At 31.9% G+C, this 23,255-nt stretch overlaps 2 protein-coding genes across 4 annotated transcripts; one reads left to right on the top strand and one right to left on the bottom strand.

The window, feature by feature from the left end:
• The first annotated feature begins 1,407 nt into the window (after window positions 1-1,407).
• PRP40A (pre-mRNA-processing protein 40A) lies at window positions 1,408-15,972 on the top strand. Of its 2 annotated transcripts, none has more exons than XM_068619770.1 (28): window positions 1,408-1,587; window positions 2,514-2,562; window positions 2,938-3,273; window positions 3,380-3,565; window positions 5,564-5,631; window positions 5,793-5,862; window positions 6,702-6,754; window positions 6,852-6,909; window positions 7,011-7,375; window positions 7,476-7,539; window positions 9,346-9,444; window positions 9,547-9,615; window positions 9,698-9,775; window positions 9,904-9,990; window positions 10,102-10,136; window positions 10,238-10,343; window positions 11,691-11,771; window positions 11,867-11,959; window positions 12,021-12,074; window positions 12,154-12,270; window positions 12,342-12,440; window positions 13,623-13,670; window positions 13,769-13,861; window positions 14,421-14,528; window positions 14,617-14,681; window positions 14,794-14,896; window positions 15,141-15,440; window positions 15,530-15,972. In XM_068619770.1, exons 2-28 carry the CDS (start codon window positions 2,530-2,532, stop codon window positions 15,662-15,664), a joined length of 3,003 nt encoding a protein of 1,000 aa, XP_068475871.1. In that variant the 5' UTR covers window positions 1,408-1,587; window positions 2,514-2,529; the 3' UTR covers window positions 15,665-15,972. The 2 variants fall into 2 exon arrangements, with proteins under 2 accessions (XP_068475871.1, XP_068475870.1); XM_068619769.1 differs by having other exon boundaries at window positions 14,794-14,917.
• Window positions 15,973-16,283: 311 nt separating this feature from the next.
• Window positions 16,284-17,904, bottom strand: LOC137816575 (uncharacterized). Of its 2 annotated transcripts, none has more exons than XM_068619771.2 (3): window positions 17,296-17,904; window positions 17,129-17,208; window positions 16,284-16,896 (listed from the first exon to the last, which is right to left on the bottom strand). In XM_068619771.2, the coding sequence occupies exons 1-3, from the start codon at window positions 17,772-17,774 to the stop codon at window positions 16,367-16,369; spliced, it is 1,089 nt and encodes a 362-aa protein (XP_068475872.1). In that variant the 5' UTR covers window positions 17,775-17,904; the 3' UTR covers window positions 16,284-16,366. The 2 variants fall into 2 exon arrangements, with proteins under 2 accessions (XP_068475872.1, XP_068475873.1); XM_068619772.2 differs by having other exon boundaries at window positions 17,129-17,202.
• Window positions 17,905-23,255: the final 5,351 nt, after the last annotated feature.

Below are 23,255 nucleotides of genomic sequence, written 5' to 3'. Positions count from 1 at the left end.
GAAGCTTTAAGAGTGAGGGCTACTTGCAACCATCTTTACAAGAATAAGACTCATAAGAATTTAGAACACTTAAGACTCACTTAAGTAAAGTTTCTTTATTGTTCATTCAATGTGATTTATAAAAGGTAAGACACATGTAGAAAAGCTTATAAATCTAAGTTTAGCCAAGGTTGTCCATTTCATAGAAACTAGGTCAAAAAGTGAGCACATGTGGAAAAGGTGACACATGAGGATGTATTATAGAAGTTAGGTTAAAATGTGGGTAAGCCTAATTTATGTTAATTAAATCACAATTACTGAAATAAAAAATAGGAAAAATAGTTGGTGTTTAGGTCCAATCATGTGAGCTTTGCTCATGGTAATCCTCTGAGGTATAAGAAGCTTTGAAGCACTGTTTATTAATTGAATTTGACATAGCCCAAAGTTTTGTGTCATGCTCCTGGTCATCCTTGTAGAAAATTGAGTTAACTCAGTGGGTGCCTTGTCAATTCAGGTTTCATCAATTTATTACCACAATTATATGAAAAATAATAATTAGGTTGTTACTTGTAAGCAAATTGTTAAAATAAATAATAAAATTATTAATCAATAATATCATATTTATGAATATTATTTGAGATACTCAAATCAAAATAAGTACAAACAACTAAAATATTAAATATATAAATTTTGTTAAGTAAATGTACAATTATTGAGGGTTTGTAGAAATAGTTGGCTATGTGAAAGGGTTGAATGGAGCCTGCAACTCAAATCGCGAATTGATAAATAATACAAAAGTAGCGTCTAAAAAAAAAAAAAGAAGAGAAAAGCAAGACAAAAATTTATAATCACTTTTATTTCTTTTCCGTTTGTCTTCTTCGTTTCTTATATTTTGTAATGAAGCAATCATATGAAACATTATAGAAATAGGAACAAGTAGAAAATATGGAGAGAAGTAGAGAAATTGAAGATATATGACGATAAAGACATGTAAATATTAAAAATTTGGCTCTAAACTTCTAATTTCAAATTGGTATGCACACTCTTCACTTTGTCATGGAAAGAAAAAATCAACATTCCTAACACACATAAAATTTGCGTTAAACAGTTGTCAATTAATAAATATTTTTTTTCAAAATCTTTTAATAAAAGTTTTTTATTACCACCCGTGGCAAAAGTTTTCTTTATACTCCCTTCAATTATTGTATATATCATAGATAGATAGATTGAGTATATAAATAATTAATTAAAATTTTTAAAAAGCTATAAAATATAAAAAAGTACAAAAATAAAATAAAATATATTAATAAGAATATAATTAGTAACTAATGTATACACTACAAAGAGAAAATATAAATTAAGCCGATATAAAAATTAGCAAAGTGAATATAAATTAACAGATATAAAAATAATGTTTTTATTTATTTTATTACATTCGCCTTCCTCATGATTGTTTACTCTTACTGTGGTTTTTCCAGTTATATTGTTCAGTAGTTGCAATTCCTCCTAAACCCTAATCCATAGGGTTTCGATTCGAAACGACAACAAAATCTCTGCAAACTCAGCCAGACGAATAGCTTCGACCTTTGATTCCTATCCGCAACACCTGTGAGTTTTTCATCCCTATTCGCTCTCTATCCCGTCGTATTCTTGCGAATTTTGTGATTGCTCGCAAAAGCGATCTCTCCAGTTGCAATGAATCTTGATAAGTTTCGTTGCTATCTTCTAAGGTTGCAATGGCTAACCTAGGTTAAGGTTTTCCATTAGACTTTGATAGAATTGAACATTTCTGATTCTTTTATTTTCCTTTGAATGAATGTTATTATTGGCTATCTTCGATTAGGCTTTGATAGGATTGAAGTTACAAAACTAATTGCCTAGCGTGATTGATCTGTGTGAAGTGTTTATGGACATTGTAACAATCGAGAGTTTGTTTCGTTTTTGAAATTTCAGTGTCAGTTGAGAGTTCGAGATGATTTTGCATGATGAAAGTTCCTGGAGATATACATGATATTTTGCATGATGAAAAGTTCCTGTAGATATACATGAGCAGCGATTCTACATGTGTTATTCTTTTTACTGTTATTATTGTTACTTGCCGACCCTGCATGTTTTTTTTTATACAATGAGGAAAATGAGGGCTTTTAGTTTATGTGTAGCATTATGTTCGAAATGGAAACTTAAGCTGGAGAGTGCACAGTTACAGTAAATGAGTAGAGGTTAAAGGATAAAATGTGTCCAAAAATATGAATAATTAATTTTGCTTAGTGGCTTCCTTCAATCATTTTTTTTTTCTTCCTGACATTGCATCGAAACAGTTAGAATGCTAGCTTTTCTTGATGATCATCAGCCTGTAATAGAACTAGGAAGTGAAGGTATAACTCTGTCAAATGCTATGTTGTTGGGAAAATATTCTTGTTGTCTACAAGGTTTTCTTACCATGTATCACAAAGGCATTATAATTTAGCAATGTAATACGCCTTCAAGATTCAATTGTTTTTGTGCTGATTGATGATTCCATTTCTTCTTTGCAGGGTCTGTTTGTGTTAAATGGCCAATAATTCTCAGCCCTCCAGCATGCAGGTAGTGTATTCCTCTCTCAGTACCTACCATGAATCTTATCACGATGAAATATTTGTTTGGTTGTGCTGATTGTGTCTAGTGACATACATGCTTTGATTATGGGAATGTCAAATGGTGATACAAGCAATAGCTGGAGTCTTAATGTTTGACATCCTTTTTAGTATTTACTCTCTTTGTCTTTATTTTTGCTGAAAATGATGTTTTTTAATTTTTAAGTTTTTCTGTGACTCTCTCTGGCAGTGTTTTTGATGGTTGGGTCCTCAAAGTTTTGGTTCATCCTTATTTATGCAAATTCTCTTTTATTCTTTGTGAGATTAACTACAATTAAGAATCTATCATAATTTTGCGATCACTCTTGTGTCTTATCGTCTGCAGTTTCGGCCAGTCATTCAAGCTCAGCAAGGGCAACCATTTGTTCCAATGAATTCACAACAATTTGGACCTGCAGGACATGCTATTCCTTCTTCAAATGCGGGAATGCCTGTCATTCAAGGTCAACAGTTGCAATATTCTCAACCAATGCAGCAGTTGACTCCAAGGCCAATGCAGCCTGGTCATCTTGCTCCTTCATCACAACCTATACCCATGCCATATATCCAGACAAACAGACCAATGTCATCCATTCCACCTCATTCACAATCTGTTCCCCCCTTAAGCAATCATATGCCTGGCTTACCTGTTTCTGGAGCAGCTCCGCATTCTTCATATACTGTATGTGCTGCCTTAGTTTTTAAAGCTTTACTGTTGTAGTTGATTGCTAGGTTTCTCTTGAGTTACTTAGTACCTTCTACACATTAACATCATTGTACATTTTCAGTTCACACCATCCTATGGTCAGCAGCATGATAATGCAAATGCATTGGCCCAATACCAGCATCCACCTCAAATGCTTGCTCCTCCTGGTGGTCAACCTTGGCTGTCGTCTGCATCTCAGAGTGTTGCACCTTCTACATCTGTGCAGCCGGCTGGGTTGCAATCATCTGGAGCGACATTGACTGATGCGGTAAGTGTTTTATTGATACTTATTTTTTAATGCATAGTACTACTAACTTTGTGTTCATTGTTTAGAAATTTCCACTAGAGTTCAATGCTTTTGTTTATACAAGCTTACATATATATGACCAAGCTTGTTTGGAATTACATTGGTGGAGTTCCCTTTCCTTATGGTTTTTTGTATTTTAGTTGTTATTTATATGCCATGGCCCCAATTCTTTCCCATTAGATGGTAATTTTTCTATTGTTACAGTGTTATATTATGTTTCCCTCTAAAGATATGTGCTATAAGTTGTTATTCCTACACCAGTGCGGACAGGCCACCACCAAAAAGCTAGGGGGATGGTTGCTGTTGCGAAGCCTAGAAAACAATACATACAATTTATAGTTTTGTATCATATACATATAATGTTGTAAAACAGAAAAATATGCAAAATTAAAGAGTAAATAAAGAAATAAGAGGTGTGGGAGAGATTGAGAACATAATTGTGAAAATATCTGACGAGAAGAAATAGGAGTAGAAAGGTTAAAACTGATAGAGAAGTGGGAGCTAAAAAGAGGAAAAGGTAAGGGGGGCTGAATGTTCATGTAAGAAAGGGAAGTTATTGCGGGGGGGCAAAAGACTTAATGGCGGCACTTTGGTAAAACAGGGGAACATTTTGTGGGAAAACAAAAGACTTAATAGGGGTGATTTGGTGAAAGGCTTAAATGTGAAAGTAAAGATGTCATCAATAATTAATAGGGGAGAGAAAAAAATGAAAAGTTTAAAAATTTATAAACCCAAAATAAAAAACAAAGTTATTTTAAGGAAAGAGAAAAGCAAAAGAAAACGTTAAAACGGGCAAATTCATCTGCTGAGGTATGGGCAAGGTTTAACCCAGAAGTTGAAACTGTGGCTTGTGTCCATCGATTTTGCCACAAAACAAAGTTGCACCTGCTGCAATAGCAAGGCCACCCCACTCAATGAAATGATTCACTTGTGTTCCAAACGGTTTCTTGCTTCTGTAGCCACCGTCGATTTTGCCACAAAACACAGTCACACCTGCTGCAATAGCAAAGCCACCCCACACTAATGAAATGATTCACGTGTGTTCCAAATGGCTGACCTTACATACAATGTGTGTGGGACTCCAACTTTTAAAGAAAGCATTAGGAATTTTTTTATTCAGTTCATTATATCTGTATGTTCCTTAATTTTACGGAGGTTAAGCAAATCTGCTAATGTGATCCTTATATTTCATGCCTCTGGATTTTGGATTGTCCAAATACAGTTGCATGAATTATATGCTATTGGTAATTAGTAATCTGACCCGAGGAAATTTACTAAGTCACATTACATAAATTTGGTGGTATGAAAGGATCCCACAACTGTAATACTTATTTTATTTTATTCAGTAAATACTGAACCAAGGTTCATCCAGAGCACAAAGCTCCTACTGGAGTGGAGACTTTCTGCCTGAAACATCAGAAAGTTGCATGCACAAATATCTATCTCCCTATATCCTAACTCTATTGTACTGTACAATCTGCCATATTCCCTAACAATAACTGTCTCATAGCAGTTATTGTACTGTACTCTATACATTCTAAAAATTACTATAAAAAATTCACTTACTCATGACAGTTATGGCACTCTACATTCTGAGAATCATTGTCATATTGACTGCCATACTCCTAACAATAACTATCTCATGGAAGTTATGGGTCTTTGTTCATACCTGGAGTAAACTCTCCAAATTGGTGGTCTGGTTGAACTAGCATTCTCGCTTGCTTCATTTTCTGATGTGTCTGGGTCTAGGTATCCATCATGGGATATGTTGTAAAAGAATTGTGACTTCCTGTTATGATATCATTTGAGGCCAATTTCTTTTGAGATTAGCCAATTGAATCTCAGTAGCCCAAGATGCTTTTGATGAGATTAGCCAGTTATTCTTCTGTTATATTATGATTTCTGAGAAATTTGAGCTTATTATTGCAATTCTCAGTGTTTTACTCTGACAAACTTTAGGTAACTAATGCTACTAACCAGCACTCCTTATCTGATTGGCAAGAGCACACTTCTGGAGATGGGAGAAGGTATTGGTGAACATAATCATCTTCTGCTTCGCTAGCAAACATTAAGTATCTTGTATATTTGTTATTAACTATTTTTGAAAATAATCTATTTTTCTTGTGTTTTTGTGATTTACAATTTTTAAAATCATAATTAGAAGTTCTTGTTTTCTATAATTATCCAGATATTACTACAACAAGAGGACAAGGCAATCAAGTTGGGAGAAACCTTTGGAATTGATGTCACCTATTGAGGTGAGTGGTTTTAATAATTTGTCAACGTTCTTGTGAATGTCACTTTTTAATACTGTGGAACATGCTTTGAAAGTGTCATGTGGTCAATCAAACCAGTATCTTATATGGATGTTGATCATTTCTACAATGTTTTCAATGATCATAGAAGGTTTATGGTGCGAATATCCTTTTATGTGCATGTGCTTCCACTGATTTGTAGATGTCATGGCAAGTCAGGAGAAATTTTAACGACTGCTCTATATGGTCACTGTGAAGGCGGATTAGCACTTTCTCAAGGCAGGCAACAGTTTGCTATTTACAATCTTATTTTTTCTTAAAACATAAAATGTGAGATTGGTGTATAGCTGTGGTTCTGCAAAACCATTAATTGATGGTTGACAGCACCCTTCCCACCCCCTTCCTCCAGCAATTTTGTAGGGTTTTCTTTGTGGTGTTTTTTATCAATTGTATATTTTGCAAGTTTATTTTCTGTCCTTTCATACACACTCACAAGAAGAGATACAAGTTTTTGCTTTCCTTTTCTTTGTCCATCTCTCTCTTTCTTTTCCCTCTTCCCTTTTTACAATCTTGTGGTGGCCTCTGCATTGTACTTCGGTCTGCTTACATATTTATGTGTAGGAGTATGCAAATTCTGTTTTCTTGTATTATTTATTGTAATTTGTTGTGGCAATAATATTATTAAAAAATTTTCAGGGATGTTTCCTTTCCTTTATTTGTTTTCCCACCTATAGTTTCTTGTCGCTGCATGTGGTTAATTATCATAACCTTTATACGTGATCTTTCTTGGGTGGTATACTTTTAGCATTTTCATATCCCACTAATTCTGCTGGATGTGACAGAGGGCTGATGCATCGACTGTTTGGAAAGAATTCACTTCTTCAGATGGAAAAAAGTTTGTTTTCTCTCCTATTGTTTGACACCGTTTTTATGTGTGTCTTTCTTTGTCATTAATATATAATGAGTTATGTTTTGGCTTTGATTTCTTTCAGGTATTATTACAATAAGGTTACACAACAATCAACGTGGTCGATACCAGAGGAACTTCAGGTTTGTGAATAATGTTTACGTGCTTATATTTGTATTTGTTTTTAATTTTCTTCACTTCCACTTTTTTTTTTCTTACCTCAAATTGATTTTTTTTCTTTCAGTTGGCTCGTGAGCAGGCACAAAAAGCTGCAAACCAGGGAATGCAGTCAGAAACAAGTGATACACCCAATGCTGCTGTCTCATCAATAGCCACATCAACGGCAACTAATGCAGCTAGCTTGAACCCTTCTTTGACGTCAAATGGGCTTGCTTCCAGCCCATCTTCTGTCACACCAATTGCATCAACCGATTCTCCGCAGTTGGTTTCTGGATTATTTGGCACCTCTGTTTCACAATCTACAGTTACCTCAAGCACAACAGGTGTTGAACCAAGCAGTGTGGGAACTACAAGTGCTGCACCTATACTAGTCGCAGGAGGCTCAGGACTATCCGAGAACTCACCTCAACTATCCAAAATGCCACCCATGTATAAAACTCTATTCTGCATGTTCATTGTTTTTGTCCCTCTTGTGTAGCTGAGTTGTAGTTTTCCAATAATGACTTGTGTATTGAAAATTTACCTGCAGTGTTGAAAATCAAGCATCTCAAGATTTTGCTTCTGCGAATGGATCTTCTCCTCAAGATATTGAGGTAATTATTGTAATTGTTGTTTTTATCATTAATTAACATGTACATATTCTTATGCTCTGCTTGGTGGAGAGAAATGAAATGGACTGGAAGAGAAAAGAAAGGAGAAAAAGAGAGTAGAAAAGAGTGAAAGTAGATGTTGTTTGCCAGTAAAGCAGGAAATAGGTGAAAGAGAACGGACATGGAGATTTCTTTATCGAATGTTTGGCAGTAGAGGAGGAAATAGGTGAAAGAGAATGGACATATAGATTTCTTTATCGAAGAAAAGTAAAATAAATAAATAAAAAGATTTTAGAATATTTAATTTTGAAAATTTTACTTTTAATTAATATTGTTTAATTATTGTTCTTCTTATTCATTCATTGGTAATATTTCTTTATTATTCATTATTAATATTTCTTTATTATTATTCTAAAATGTTATGTTATTTTTTATTAATACTATTTATTATTTATCCCTTATTAATATTTATTTATTTATATTCCTGGTTAATATTTATTTATTATTATTTTTATTTACAAGAATATTAATACTTAAAAAAAAACTATATAAAAATGCGTCTATAATCAATTATCTACGTGGAGCCTAAAAATTCAGCCTTTACTTAATTTGCAACATAATTGATTATGTTGTCTTGTGAGATAGTTTCCACATTTTTCTACTCTTCTTTTTTGTATGGAAACGTATCTTGCGGCCCTGGCTACCTTCTTTTTACATGTTTTCACTATTTTCTTCCCAGCCAAACCCCACCCACTTCCCTCCCTTTCTGTCTTCAATACCAAACTCAGAATGTTGAAAATTGTTTGATTTCCTTCTCATTTATTTGTTTCAAAAGCATTTTCCTAAATTAATTTTATGCTACTCTACAATTAATTTGTCATAATTTTTTTATTACATTTGAAAATTGTTTTCAAAACCAAAAGAAATAAACACCGGATAGATGTTATCTCATTCTCTTATTTTGTGGTTCTAGCTCCAGGATGTGCGTTGTATAGAGTGATACTGAAAACAGTTTTTGAAAATAGAAATCAAACCTAGCTCAGTTCCTTAAAATTTCATAATGAATGTAAAGGAATTTGTGTGTATTCCATGGTCTGTTTCTTTCCTATATTTGTAGAATATTTGATGTTTTTTAAAACAAAAAAAAAAATTGGTTGACAAGAGTAATGTTGAAAACTGTTTACAAAACTAATGTCTCTTTGTAAGTTTTCATAAACTGGAAAACTGAAAAATTTCTGTTTTGGTTTTCTACTTTCAGTTTTCTATTGCTCATCTTCCCTGCTATTTCACGTCAGTTTTCTATTACCCCCTGTTCTTCCTTGCACTTTCACATCTTACTACCTCACTCACTATTGTTTTAAACTTAGTTTTTTTATAAACTAAAACCAAAGCACAGTCAAACATACTCTGAATCTCTTCCTTTCAAATAGTTTTCGAGTTGGTATGAAGGCTCCTGTTCTTGGTGTTCCGCTTTTGCATCTGAAATCCATGCATCCTTTTTGTATTTCTAATCACTCCAAAGGTTTAGCCTGTCTGGAAACACAGCAACTACTGTGAATTGAAATTTTGAGAATGAAAAATACAACGCCATGGCTCCTAATAACAGTATGGTGACTGCCATGGCCCACCACATGAAACCTGTTAAGTAACTGCAGTGAAGTTGTGGCTTATCAGTTTTGCCATGGCTGCAGTTTAACACTGATCATCATTGATAATAGAAAACTCGTAGGAGACAATCTCATTAATTTTGTTGTCCAATTAAGAATCTGTATTTAGTCTATAAATTATTTTTTCTTGTGACTCTTGCAGGAAGCTAAAAAAGCATTGGCTGAGGTTGGGAAAAATAATGTGATTCCACCTGAGGAGAAAACCAATGATGATGAAACCTTGGTATATGCAAATAAGCTGGTAAGAATTCATATCATGGAAATTCTCTTATTAATAATCTTTGAAGATATATTCTTTTTTTCTCATTATATTTATTGCCACATAAATTATATACTCTTTTAGGAAGCAAAAAATGCATTTAAAGCGCTTCTGGAATCTGTGAATGTTCAGTCTGATTGGACCTGGGAACAGGTAGATGGCCTTCCTTTTATTTTTCTACTTTTTTTTTGTCTGTGATGCAAATGCTAATTTTTAGTTTTTAATTGTAATTCAGGCAATGAGAGAAATCATCAATGACAAAAGATATAATGCCCTGAAAACGCTTGGTGAGCGAAAACAAGCTTTTAATGAGGTGAGAAACAAGCCTCACAAGCAAATTTTATGCACTATCTTGAAGTTGATGTTTAAGTTTGCATCATTTTCAATGGATTTGTAACGGTTCTGTCTTGATTTGTGACATTGAATCAATTTAATCTTCAGTATTTGGGCCAAAGGAAGAAGCTGGAGGCTGAAGAGAGACGCATGAAGCAGAAAAGAGCCCGCGAAGAATTCACAAAGATGTTGGAAGTATGTTGAATATAATACCTGATTAATTTGTTCTTTATTAGTTTTTTTTATCAGCAATTGTTCTTTATTAGCTAACTACTTACATATAATTTCTGCATATTATCCTTTCAGGAATGCAAGGAACTTACATCCTCCATGAGATGGAGGTATGTCTCTGCATGTTTGGGTAACAAGTTGTTTTTAGTTGGTCTCCTTAGGTTGAAATAATCCATCTTAAATTTTCTAATTAATTATTTACTGTAATCAGCAAAGCCATTAGTATGTTTGAAAATGATGAACGATTTAATGCTGTTGAAAGACCAAGAGACCGAGAAGATTTATTTGAAAGCTACATGGTGGAACTTGAGAGGAAGGTGAGAATATGTTTACTTTTTGCTTCCTTATGAACCTTTGCATTCATGAATCTTGTGCCCAATAAAGCTGCATAAGAATTTTGCTTAGAGTTGTGAATTTTCTTTACATGTAAATTTGAGGAAGAATCTTGTTTTATTTGGTGGGTAGTGGCAGCTAAGTGGATTTTATGGTCATTTGATCAGATTGTAGCTCTTTAAATTTTTGTTCGTGTATTTATTTCATAATACAGGGAATAATTTGAACTGTATTATTTGATTGAGTTAATATATATTGAAAAGCTTAACTTAGTTCAGCACCGATCAAGTTTGCATCTTTCCATCTTATTCAAAAGCCATTTTTTTGGTTGTAAATGCAATTTAAGGGGACTTGTGGTTTTGTAATTTGTTTACCTGTTTTTCAGTGCATTGTAGCTTGTTTTTTACCACCTTTTTTCAGGAACTTTGACTTTGTGTGCAGTTTATGGCTGTTTTTTTTTTTCTTGTCTGTTACATGGCATGGATGGCAAGTATATTAAGTATGTATCATTATTGTAATTAAAATTATGGTTGAAGTTGAACCACTTTATGTAATTCATGTGAGAAGAAACTAAAAATGGAATGAAGTGAACACATGGATTGTAGAGACTAATAATCAGAACTGAAAATCACTCGTTAGTTCTCCACTGTTCAATATGGATTCAAGTAACCGAGGAAATGGATTTATTACATAAATAGAGCTTTACCCTGTTCTTTTTACAACTTTAATTTCTTATACCTCAATCACTAAACTCTAATCCCTTTCCCTCTTTATTGCCTTCCTCCTTATTGTACTCTTCCTTGCTTTCCATTTCCCTTTCTGTAAGTTAGGTTGTTGCAGCCCAAAGCTACATCTTCCCTTCCTCACCAGTTCCCACTTGCCCAGGGCTTATGTTATTTTGTTACCCCCCTGCATGTCCTAAACCTCATGATGGGAAAAATAATAGCTATTTTAATGTGGAATGTTGTCATAGGCTTGGTTGTTTTCTTTGATGGAGATTATAATTCTGTGTAGGATGGGCAAGATACTACTAATATGGTGTTCAAGTACATTGTGTGTGGGGCGGATGCTTATAATGTTGACTAGTGGTTTGCTTATTCTGGAATACTGTTTTCTATTTGTTCCAAAGAGTGCACAGCAGGCAATTGGCACCTGGCACTGGGGAGAATGAATTCTTGTCTAGAATAAAATATAGCAATGAGACTGTGGCTGTCAACTCCTGATTTTAATTCAAGTTGCTCTTTAAAATTGAAAGGCTAAAATTTGCATAGTTGTATGCCAAATTTTATTTCATGACATTCTTAATGTTATATTTTCTGTGGAAAATTTAGGAGAAGGAAAATGCGGCGGAGGAGCACAGGCGGAATATAGCTGAATATAGAAAATTTCTAGAGTCTTGTGATTATGTGAAGGTGCATTTTTTAAATATGAAGTTCATTTTGGTTGTTATGAACTTATGATTGCTCTATCCTTAAATCATTTCCTTGCTTTTTGTATCTCATTTTAGGTGAATAGTCATTGGCGTAAAATCCAAGATCGGCTAGAGGACGACGATAGATACTTGCGACTTGAAAAAATTGATCGCTTGCTAGTTTTTCAGGTATATTTTCTTTTAGTTGGTCATCTATGATGGATCTATGAACTGAGATTGGCTTTGGCAGGACTATATTCGGGACTTGGAGAAAGAAGAGGAGGAACAAAGAAGAATACAGAAGGTACAGCCTAAGTGTATGATTAGTGGTTATTATTTAGTCAATATGCTTGTATGTATATGCACTAATGGTTGTGATATAGGATCGAGTCCGACGGGGTGAAAGGAAAAACCGTGATGCTTTTCGCAAGTTGCTTGAAGAACATGTTGCTACTGGAATTCTTACTGCTAAAACTCAATGGCGAGAATATTGCTTGAAGGTAATTGGATTGTTACAATGAAAGATGGAATAGCATTGAAAGAAAAATAAGGTATGTTTTCCTCTGTGTAGGTCAGGGATTTACCTCAATATCAAGCCGTTGCATCAAATACATTGGGTTCCACCCCGAAGGATTTGTTTGAGCTTGTTGCAGAGGATCTTGAGAAACAGGTTCTCAAATTTGTTTTAGTAATTTCTTTTAAATGTTGTTGATGCATTTGTTATTGATGTGTTTTACTCAAGGGTTTAAGTGGTCTGGGTAGGGTTGAATTTAGTGTAGTTTTTAACCCAACCTAATTAAATTTTATTGAGTTGGGTTGAGTTTGTCTTCTTATTTAGCAACCGAATCCAAATATAATTGGGTTGAATAATTAAAAAAATATGATCACTTCTATAACTTCTAACAAAAAGAAAAACCTTAGAATCAATAATTTTATTACTTTTAATCTTTGTAAGGTATTCACAATAATACTTAAAACATAAATATAAACTATAATTCTTAAAATACCAAGATATCAAAACAATAATCACAAATCTATTTACAACTCATTTAAAGTGGTCCCAAGAAAGGATATAAGGAATAAAATATTTACTAACATGTGTGATATGAAAATTTACTTAGTACTCTTAAAAGAATATTTCATATGATCAACTACAGAATTATTTACTCTATAGTAAATTATTAGACAAATAGTACTTTTTGTTATATATTTATTACGTAATTGGGTCGAGTTCATTGGATTTGAAACTTATAAACCCATTACCCAAATCAAATATGATGCACTAAATGAAACTCAACCCAACCTAATGATCTAATCCAACCCTCAAAAAATGTAATTGAGTTGGGTTGAGCAAGTTTGTAGGTTGGGTGCAACCTGCTTATACATCGGGTTTTGATGTTGGAAACTAGAAGGATATTGTTATGGTCTATGCTATTGTGCTGCTGGATTACTGTTATTTGAGTGAGTCATTGATTGGGTAATATCTTTATCTGGGGTGAAATTCGGTTTTGACTAAATCCTACCATGTTTAGTTGATTACCTCTGAGGATTGCAGCAAGACAATAGGAAGAAAGTAAATTCTCTCCATTTGTATTTAGAGTATTTTTTGCTGACTTCATGTAATTTAAAATAAATTCAAGGAGCTGAGAGAGTGCTTATTTTAACTTTAGTGTCATTATTGAAGATTTCTGGGATGACCTGAATTTAGGTTATGAAGTACTCAATTGTTAGTATTATGATATCTATTCAGTAATGCCTAGTTGTCAACCTAGAGGATTATAGGAAGTCTTTACGTGTATGTGTGGAGAAAGTGGTTTCTGAATTATCTATTTTTGACATGATTTTTTTGCAGTATCATGAAGACAAGACACTCATAAAAGATACAATTAAGTCAGGCAAGGTAGGCATCACAAAGATCTTCATTGCGTTTTATCTGTATTCTGTAGCATGTTTGATGACAAACCATGCTTACCCAAGTCTCCTGTCTCATTCAAGTAGATAATTGTAGTGACTACATCAGTATTTGAGGAGTTTAAGGCTGCTGTGTTGGAAGATGTTGCATGCCAAACAATATCTGACATCAATTTAAAGGTTGATTTCAATTGTAATCTTTCATTTGATTTGATTTCTTGCTTTTAAAATATAAATTATGTGATGTGTGGGAGTTAGTAAGTATCCAAATGGATAACAATATCTGTTATCACAGTGCAACTCAATATCAGGACCTCATTATTTGCTTTGACATCTATTATTAACTTTTGTTGCTATAGACAATTTTTCAAGCTCTATTATATATCAACAATGGTAGAGTTTTTATGCTGTAGTTTGACCTTCTCTTGGTTCATTTTGCATGAAATTTTAAGGCCCTTTTTTGCATGGTAGTGATATGAAATTAAATCTATTGTGAAATATAAAATCTTTAGTTATAGTTGTTGAGTTTGTAAATTCAAGTTAAAATTTGTTTTTTCATTCTATCAATTGTTATTTAAATCTCCTTATGATGCTTAAGATTAACTTCAATAGTACGGGGCCCTTTGTTCATGTTGTAAAAAATCTCAATTAATAGTTTGCTGTTAACCAGATGTTTAATGTTGTTTATGCCTTCGCAACATGGATTATCAGAATTAGGAAATTTGCTTCACTTTTGCAGCTTATATTTGAGGAGTTGTTAGAGAGAGCTAAAGAGAAGGAAGAGAAAGAAGCCAAGAAGCGCCAACGCCTTGCTGATGAGTTTACTAACCTGTTATACACATTCAAGGTAAACTAAGATTCTACCAGTGCTCATTTATGTTTTACATTGTTTGGATAAAAAAATTAATATTAAGCATCATATTTTACTTTTTAAGGATATTACTACTTCCTCAAAATGGGAGGATTGCAAGTCACTTTTTGAGGAGACTCAAGAGTACAGGTATATTTAGTTTTTATTGTTTCATGTATCCCTAGAAATTGTTTCTAGTACAGCGTGTCCATGATGGAGGGATTTTTGTTTTGATGTTTTACCATCGTGTTCTTCACTATAGGTCAATTGGGGACGAAAGCTATAGCAGAGAAATTTTTGAGGAATACATCACATACTTGAAGGAAAAAGCTAAAGAGAAGGAACGTAAGCGTGAAGAGGAGAAGGTGCATGATTTTATGTCACAGGTTTTCGTTTTGTTGTTTTTTAGAAAATATCTTTTTGTGAATAAGATTCTACTGATCCTAAGATTGCAGTTTTAGACAATCGTGTGAATATCTTTTTGTGAAGATTTTATATTTCCTTGAACCTTATAACAATTCGAGTTTGGCGGGGAACTGCATTGATATTCATTATTATTTGTAGGGTTTAGACTGGAGTGATATTTGGCATTATAAATAATTGTTGCAGGTCAAAAAGGAGAAAGAAAGGGAAGAGAAACGGAAGGAGAAGGAGAAAAAAGAAAAAGACCGAGAACGCGAAAAGGATAAGTCAAAGGAACGCCATAGGAAGGATGAAACCGATAGTGATAACCAAGACATGACTGAAGTCCATGGTTACAAAGAGGAGAAGAAAAAAGAAAAGGATAAGGAAAGGAAGCATCGGAAAAGGCATCAGAGCAGCTTAGATGACGTGGATTCTGAAAAGGAAGACAAGGAAGAATCTAAAAAATCACGAAGGCATGGCAGTGAACGCAAGAAGTCTAGGAAGGTATGAAATGATTTTCAATCTTCATCATATAATGTTTTATGCTTCAGGAATAGGCATCTCATCTGAAATGCGTGAGCATATTCTTGCAGCATGCAAACTCTCCTGAATCAGACACTGAAAACCGGCACAGACGACACAAGAGGGAGCACTGGGATGTATCTAGGAAAACTGGGGGGCATGAGGAACTTGAAGACGGAGAGCTCGGCGACGATGTTGAAAACTAATTGTTCTTTCCTAACCTTTTTGTGGTTATGACATGAAGAACTTCACCTCCATCTTTAGGGAATATTCACTTTCTTTGTCAAAACCTTCACCTTCTTACTTATCTGTGAATTTAGCACCCTCGATTGTAAAGAGATCTTTTAGTACTTGTTATAGTTTCGACAATTTTATAGCCGCGGAATTTGTACCAAGAGTGCTGAGTACTACTGCAAATGCAAATTTAAATTAAATGTATCATAAACTCTCCTTTGTTTGTATGCTCAGTGTCTGCAGATGATTTGTGAATAAATGTTGAATCTTCTTCTGATAAGAGCATCTCAAGTCTTTTTTACCACAAGAATTAAAGTCTGCAGACATCAAAGGTGGTATGTTTATAATGCAAGCTTTTAACTTGCATAATAACGCGTGTTAGTATCAGATTAAAGTTTGGCTTTATCACTATACTTGTGTTCCATAATTGAGGGCGAAAGGATCATTATTCATTTACTGACGGTTTAGCTACCTTTAAAAACTTCTTTCGATTCATTGAGATTTTAGTTTCAATACATATTTCACCATTGATGCCAAGTTCTGATCAAAAGTGTTTTAATAAATTAATTAATAAAACTAAGTGATATTAGATAGGAAATATCGTGCAATATTACCATTCCAGCCGATAAATAGGAAATTAGCCAAGTTTCAGGTGCAAGACATTTGAAGAAGTGTTACGTATTTGGTGTGGAAGTTCCAATAATTTCTATTACAATTTCATTGAGGATGTTATCTAAAATTGCATCGGTGATCTCAATGCTAATGTCCCTGACGTGGGGTTCGAACTTTTTCCATTCCACGAGTGAATTCAAGTAATCCAAAGTCAATAAGTAAGTGAGGTTTGCTCCACCTACAGCTACACCTTGTTGGTCCCATTTGTTTGTTCTCTGACGAATGAGCTTTCCAATCTGTAGAGGCCCCATAAATTGTCTGTAACCTCTCTTTCTGTCGTCTTCTGTTGGAAGGCTTATGGCAATATCTTTCACACAATCAAACAGCATCTTCTTTATCCTATGCAATACCCTTTTAGATTTCAACATCTGAGAAACATCATTCGTCCCTGGAAGAACAACCTCTTCTTTCTTCTTTGTCTCTTCAAGTAAACCACCCCACCTACCAGCTGCTGATAACAACGACTCCCCTCTCATTTTCTTTGGCACAAGAATACCATTTCTCTGTTGCATTCTCCTAATATTCTCAATCACTGTTCCATCAGAAGATACAAGAATCTTATCTTATTCATACAAACTCATTAAACCATTGTATAATCTAAGACCAACATATGTCCATGATTCTCACTAATCTTGACACATTATCTCGGAAAAGAGTTAATTAAATTTGGTTAGGTGTCACGTAAAGATTGATGGAAACCATGAACAAGTGATTTTCAACCATGTTGAACTTGGTTTTTGAAAAGGCCAAAGAAAACAACGTACCATTAGGAGCTCTTGGTACATGAATCCTTCTCAGTAATTCATGACCACCTTCTATGAATCTCTGCCGCTGCCTTCTGTTTCTAGTAAGACCAACCAAACCAGTTAATAATTTTTTTTCTAACGTGAGAAATTGAGGTTACTAAAATATTTAAGAATTTGAGTCCTACCTCTGCTGTGGTACCATGTTGTATAAAGTGTGGGAATAAAACAAGTGCTGCTGTTTATGCGACAACATGGAGGTTCCCTCTTCATCAATATCTTGGCATGAACTGAACATGGTAAACCTGCTATCTGATGAAAACTGAAGAATATGATCGAGCTGGGTATGTTCAAGGACAGCTTCATGTTTGTTTCTCTGGTCATACTCATAAACCTTGGTTAGAAGAACACTCTTGCTTTCTTTGGGGAAAGAAAGCTTCTTATATAGGGCTTTTAGCATATGGAAAAATGGGAGAAGACCCTTTTTCCTTTTGCTTAAGCCAGATGTGGTTGGTTTCTCTGAAGTGTTGGTTGAATCTCCATCATTGGAGCTCCACCTGTTGGAATACTCTCTTTCTGAAAGGTAAACCTCTAGGATGAAAGGTTCTTGTTCCTCATGGAGAAACTCTCCTAGTTTTTTGTGTGGTTTGAGTGTTGGTGAGGCCATTTGAGGTGACTGTGTTGAAGGGTTTGAAAGTGTAATGGTTTAGTAAAGGAGTATGGAAGGAGTAGAAGATTTTGCAGTGAAAATGAGGATAGAGAACAGAGCCATATAAGGAAGCTTTGGCAGTTTTTGACCTCTGAGCCTCTGGTACCACACAGATAGATAGGATACAAATTCTAAATGAGACAAAACTTACCTCTTAAATTACATTTTTTTTATGAACAAATTTCTTAATCATAATCTTAATCCAACCATATAGGATTATTGAAACTCTCCATACACTTACAATGTTTAACTCCAATTTCAGACTTTTAAATTAACATATAATAATTGTCGAAACTTTGAATCATTACAAACAAACAATTCTCTCACACCGAGTGTGGTCACTTGCATAATATGAAATATATATAAAATTTACTTTTGTATATTATTCATGTAAAACAAAAAAAATTACAGCATCGCTTACTTAAAAATTATGAAAAATATAATAAATAGATTTATTATATATAAAACTGTAAGTGAATAATAATATAAAATTATTTTATTCATAAAGGTTTGGCTTCTGATTGTTCTGTCCTTTTCTGCCTCAAGTATAGGATATGAATAATAATATATATCTTATCAGTAACCTTGGTTAAAGTTTTTCATAAAATTCTTAACTTATTTACATGTCACATTAACTTTTATAAATTTAACATTTTGTTTCTTCAATAAAAAATTCATTAAGAACTTAAACTTTATCTCGCATGTTTTTTAAATATTTTTATTTTTTTCTCAAAATTATATATATATATATATATTTTAATTTCAATTAACAGATATAATAAACAAATTCTCAAAGTATAATTTATTTGACTAACTTTTAAAAAGAGAAAGAAAATCATTACATTAATTTTGGATTCACGATAAATTTAAAAATAATAAAATTAGATAATAAGAAATATTTAATATGTATTTGAATTTATTTTTTCTTCATGACCCAAAACATGCCTAAATATGTTTCACTAAATTTGGTTGAAATTGTGGATGAATTTAAATTTGTTGTATATATGGTCTTTTATCAAGTATATTTTAAAGTCATACTAAAGTGGTTATTACGTGCGTTGTGTAAACTATAATAAAATGGTCACAGTTATGACATATATTAGTCGCATATTTTCAACAATCAGTGCAAGATTATGTATGAATTCACTATATTTCTCATTGTATTAACTAACTAATTACATGTCAAATAATATAGTTGTTAATAAGATTGAAGGGATTTAAAAGTCCACTTGATATCCTTTTTAGCTTATTATTGTTATTGAACAAATAATTATATATATTTTTTCAAACCATATTAAAATAACATTTACATTCCATTTGTTAGATAGTTTCTCAAATTATATAAGATTTCACTCGGCACCAAGTACATATTTGGAGATTTTTCTTTCTACAAATAGATTTAAGGTGTTAAAAGTTATTTCTTTTCACATATAACACCAAAATATGCTTATCAATTTGAAGTAACACAGTTTCCTGTATTTGAAACTTTTATCAAATTGATAATTATGATATTTAGGTGCAGTAGACAAAGAATAGTGGATCATGTTCTTCTTCTTGTCTTCAATTTATCATTTTTTTATTAGTTTGTCTACTAGAGTTTATAATTTCATATTGTTTTTACTTTTATTGAGAAATGAACTTTAAACATAACTTAACCTTTTAGAGTTAGTTCATAAAGTGAGATTTACATTTATATATATATATATATATATTATAAAATGTTTTTATTTTTATGTGAGGTCTCCAGCAACCTTTCAATTGGTTTCAAGGTATTATTCTTCATCTTCCATCAATTATCATTCTGACTCATTAATGTATTTTAGGTTGTTTGCTTTGATACTTTGTATAATTTGGCTTTGAATATACTATGGTTACTAGAGAACGCGATTACAAGAATGAGAGATAAGATTTAACTATATATGCACAACATAAATAGCAACCAATTAAATGATTATTTTTTAATATAAACTACTTTGAATAACACTACTTTGAATAATAAAATCTTTAATTACTTCAACTTGCTTTGTTAATTTCTAGAGTTCAAAATATTATCCATTTTCCTTATCCTTCCTTATATTACTCCTCTAATTCATTTAATTTTGTATAAAGGAAGAAGTTTGGCCAAGTTTTTATTCTTCCTTTCTCCTTCCTCTTTTTCAATTAGGTGAAACATATTTTTTTTTTTAAATTTCTTGGTAATTTGCTTTTTTTATTTGTCTTCTATAAAAAAAATCTTTGTATCAAGGTTGATCCTCATATAACACAATGGATATTCATATTTAAATTCTTTCTAGTTTCTTGATGATAAATACCATATACTTCAAACTCATGGCACTCTCATACAAGTTTTTATTTTTCTTCTTTTGTGAGTGATATCCAACAAACTTCCCAGCAATATTATGAGTTCTAGTCCATCTAACTTTTAATTAAGTGACTTAATAATTATGAAGAATGGTGCACCACACTTATAGAAGATCATATTCTTCTTCAAAATAAACTTCAAGTGTTGAATCATCAGTTTACTCCTAACAAGACTCTAAAAAACTCTTCACACATTCAATTACTCAAAATTATTCTCAATTTCATATACTTCAAGAATGTCTTTAGAGAGGTTAAGCATGACTATTTATTGGACTAATTATCTCAAATATTAAAGGTAATACAATTAAATAAAAAAAAAACTATTAAGGTGTTGGCCGAAAATCTAAGGGAAAATTTTGAAATTGAAATTGAAATCCCTAATGAAACACAAATTACCAAAACTCTCAAGTGGGGTGGTGCTTGATTATGTTTTCCTTACCCTCTTTTTGTATCCTTAAAGCTTTAAATGCACTTCCTCCTCTTAACCGTACTACTAGCTAGCTCCTAAATTACTTTGAAATAAACTAATTAAATTTTATTTTACAAATTATTATTTGCACCTAAAATTAGAGAAAATAACTCATAAATTCTACCATTTCAATAAATTAAAAATAAATAATTACAAAATTATTTTAGTGAACAAAAACATCTTATCATGGGTTATACTTTTATGACCCTTTGTGAGTTGAGCTTCCCTTGTCGTGTTGTTTTTATTATCTAAATTCACAATTCAAATTATTTTTAATTAAAGATGTTCTACGGTTTTATTTTGTGTTTTTGTAACTTTTTTGGTTATTCACCTTCTTCCTTCACTTAATGATTTCAATTTTTTTCGTTGAATTGTTAAAATTGAAACCATTATCTTTATTCATTTTCTCCGTGATTATTTACAAATGAAAAAAATATCATAATAAACACATTTATTAATGCAACGAATTTCTTATACTTGTTGATTATAGTTTATTTAATGCGTTTTCAAATAATTTCCATGACTTGATCTCGAAACATGTGTTGGTTGAGGTTTTGGTCAATTTGTACATTATTAATGTTGTCTGAAATTTTGTTTTCAACACGTAACATGGTCCACACCATGCATCTATGTAAACCACTTTTTTTTCTCTTTTTCTTCTTGCAAAAATGATTGGTTGGTTGGTTGTTCATTCTTAAGTTTAGCAAAATAAAATTGGTGGTTGTATTTATGCCTTTGTTAGGATGGATTAAGGACTGAAAGTGAAAGATTAGAAAAAAAAATGTTATTTAAATTAAAAGAAAATAAATAAAAATATTAACTATTTAAAAAACATAAAATAAAAATGAGGAAATTTTGATACATTGTAAATTTTGAAAAATCTTTAGTATTTTTATTTGTTTTTAAAAATTATAATAATATCTGAAATAAATAAATAGAAAATCAACCAACTAACTAAGTTTCCAATTAGGGCATTGTGAAGGTGCAATGATGTTTGGCGTAAACAATGAAACCCTACAAAAAGAGGGTACAGCATTCAATTCAAACATTCATCACTGCTTAAGGACTTCCTCATAGGATTCCAAAAAACACTAGGGTTGTTGTAGGACAAAAATAGTATGCAAAACATAACACCTATTTAGAAATTAATTGCATAGACACATAAAATAAAAAATTGTGTGATGTCAAATATAAAATGGTGGTTGAAGTTTATTTATGATTGGAAAATTCTTCCTCTATCTTATGACCTTCATCCAATGTACTTTAAAATTTCCAAAAAAAAAAAACACTTTTTCTTCTGGAATTAAAAATTTGAAGTTAAACAAATTTATCTTGGGATTAGATTTTTGTGTTTTGAAAAAAAATTGAAATAGAATTGAAAAATTAAAATCATATTTCAGAAAAACATGCAAAAAAATATGTTTTGAAAAGAAATTCTACAAACATATTCTAGAAAAGAGATTTTAGAACAAAAAAGTGTTTTAAAAATCTAAATCCAAAAAAGTGTTTATAAAAAAAATCAAAATGTATTTTGACATCTCCTTTTATTTAGAGGCCTTTTTATCATTTCATATAAAAAAAAATTGGTGCATGTTATAATTTCATCGGATCTGACAAAAAATTGTCTTTATGATTTTTAAGACAATCATAAGGAAAATGAATCATATGTACCATTTTTTGAAAGACACATCTTTTCTTATCACATAATATATTTTATAAATTTATATTATTTTTTTCTATATAAAGGTAGATTTAGATGAGAAGTAGATTATGAGTATTCATCAAACATTTTTCAAATAACAAATAGATAATAATAATAATAAAAAAAAGAGTCTGAACCTACAGAAAAATATATACGTAGATGTTGTGTAGAGTGCAATTGGCATGGTTAGGAGTAGAAGTTTGATGAAAGGTGATGCAATAATAATAAATGGTACCAACTTTTCAGATGGATACAACCACTGCAAATCAAAATCTAATTCAATTTACTATCATCTAAACCTTCTTTCTCACTTTCTTTCTTACTCGCAAGCTACTTATTTTAATATCATTTTTCTGACTCCACTTTATTCATAAACATATGGAAACTAAATATGTTAATTTCTTTGCCTTCAGCCAAATCAACTCAACAAATTTTGACTCAATTCATACAAACAAGTGAGAAGTTTTTACCAATTTGATAATTTTATCTTTTAATTATTAAAATAGATAAAATTTTAAAAATATATTTAAATAAGTTCTATCAATGTACAAATTTATTATAAATAAATCGTGTTAAAATAACCTAACTTTAATGTATTTAAATTAAAATTATATCAATATGATACGATTTATTCATTTTAATATTTTTTATCAAATAGAATGTTAAACATTTTTTGTTGGAGAATAAAAAAAAAGTGTAACTTGTTTTTTCATTCTAAAATATATATATATATATATATAAACAATTTAAATATTACTTATAAATAGTATAAAAAACAACTTAAGAATGACAACATATATAATTGAACATAAGTTATTGTATTGAGCATCTGTGTAGCTATAATTTAATTTTTAAAAGAAAAACAAGGGCACAACGCAAGTCTGCTATTAGCATCACTTGCAAGAGA

Source organism: Phaseolus vulgaris, chromosome 1, assembly GCF_051622355.1.
Source record: "Phaseolus vulgaris cultivar YP4 chromosome 1, ASM5162235v1, whole genome shotgun sequence".
In the NCBI taxonomy this organism is placed as follows: Eukaryota; Viridiplantae; Streptophyta; class Magnoliopsida; order Fabales; family Fabaceae; genus Phaseolus; species Phaseolus vulgaris.
The sequence above is the reverse complement of the archived record's forward strand: the minus strand, read 5'-3'. Positions and strand labels throughout refer to the sequence as shown.

Excerpts from the sequence above, each read along its gene's own strand:
- PRP40A (XM_068619769.1), top strand. The coding sequence starts at position 2,530 with ATGGCCAATAATTCTCAGCCCTCCAGCATGCAG. Across the intron at positions 3,566-5,563 it reads GAGCGACATTGACTGATGCG|GTAACTAATGCTACTAACCA; the intron begins GTAAGTGTTTTA and ends GACAAACTTTAG. Across the intron at positions 9,616-9,697 it reads CTGATTGGACCTGGGAACAG|GCAATGAGAGAAATCATCAA; the intron begins GTAGATGGCCTT and ends ATTGTAATTCAG.
- LOC137816575 (XM_068619771.2), bottom strand. The coding sequence starts at position 17,774 with ATGGCCTCACCAACACTCAAACCACACAAAAAACTAGGAGAGTTTCTC. Across the intron at positions 17,209-17,295 it reads AACATGGTACCACAGCAGAG|AAACAGAAGGCAGCGGCAGA; the intron begins GTAGGACTCAAA and ends TGGTCTTACTAG. Across the intron at positions 16,897-17,128 it reads TGTACCAAGAGCTCCTAATG|TGATTGAGAATATTAGGAGA; the intron begins GTACGTTGTTTT and ends CTGATGGAACAG.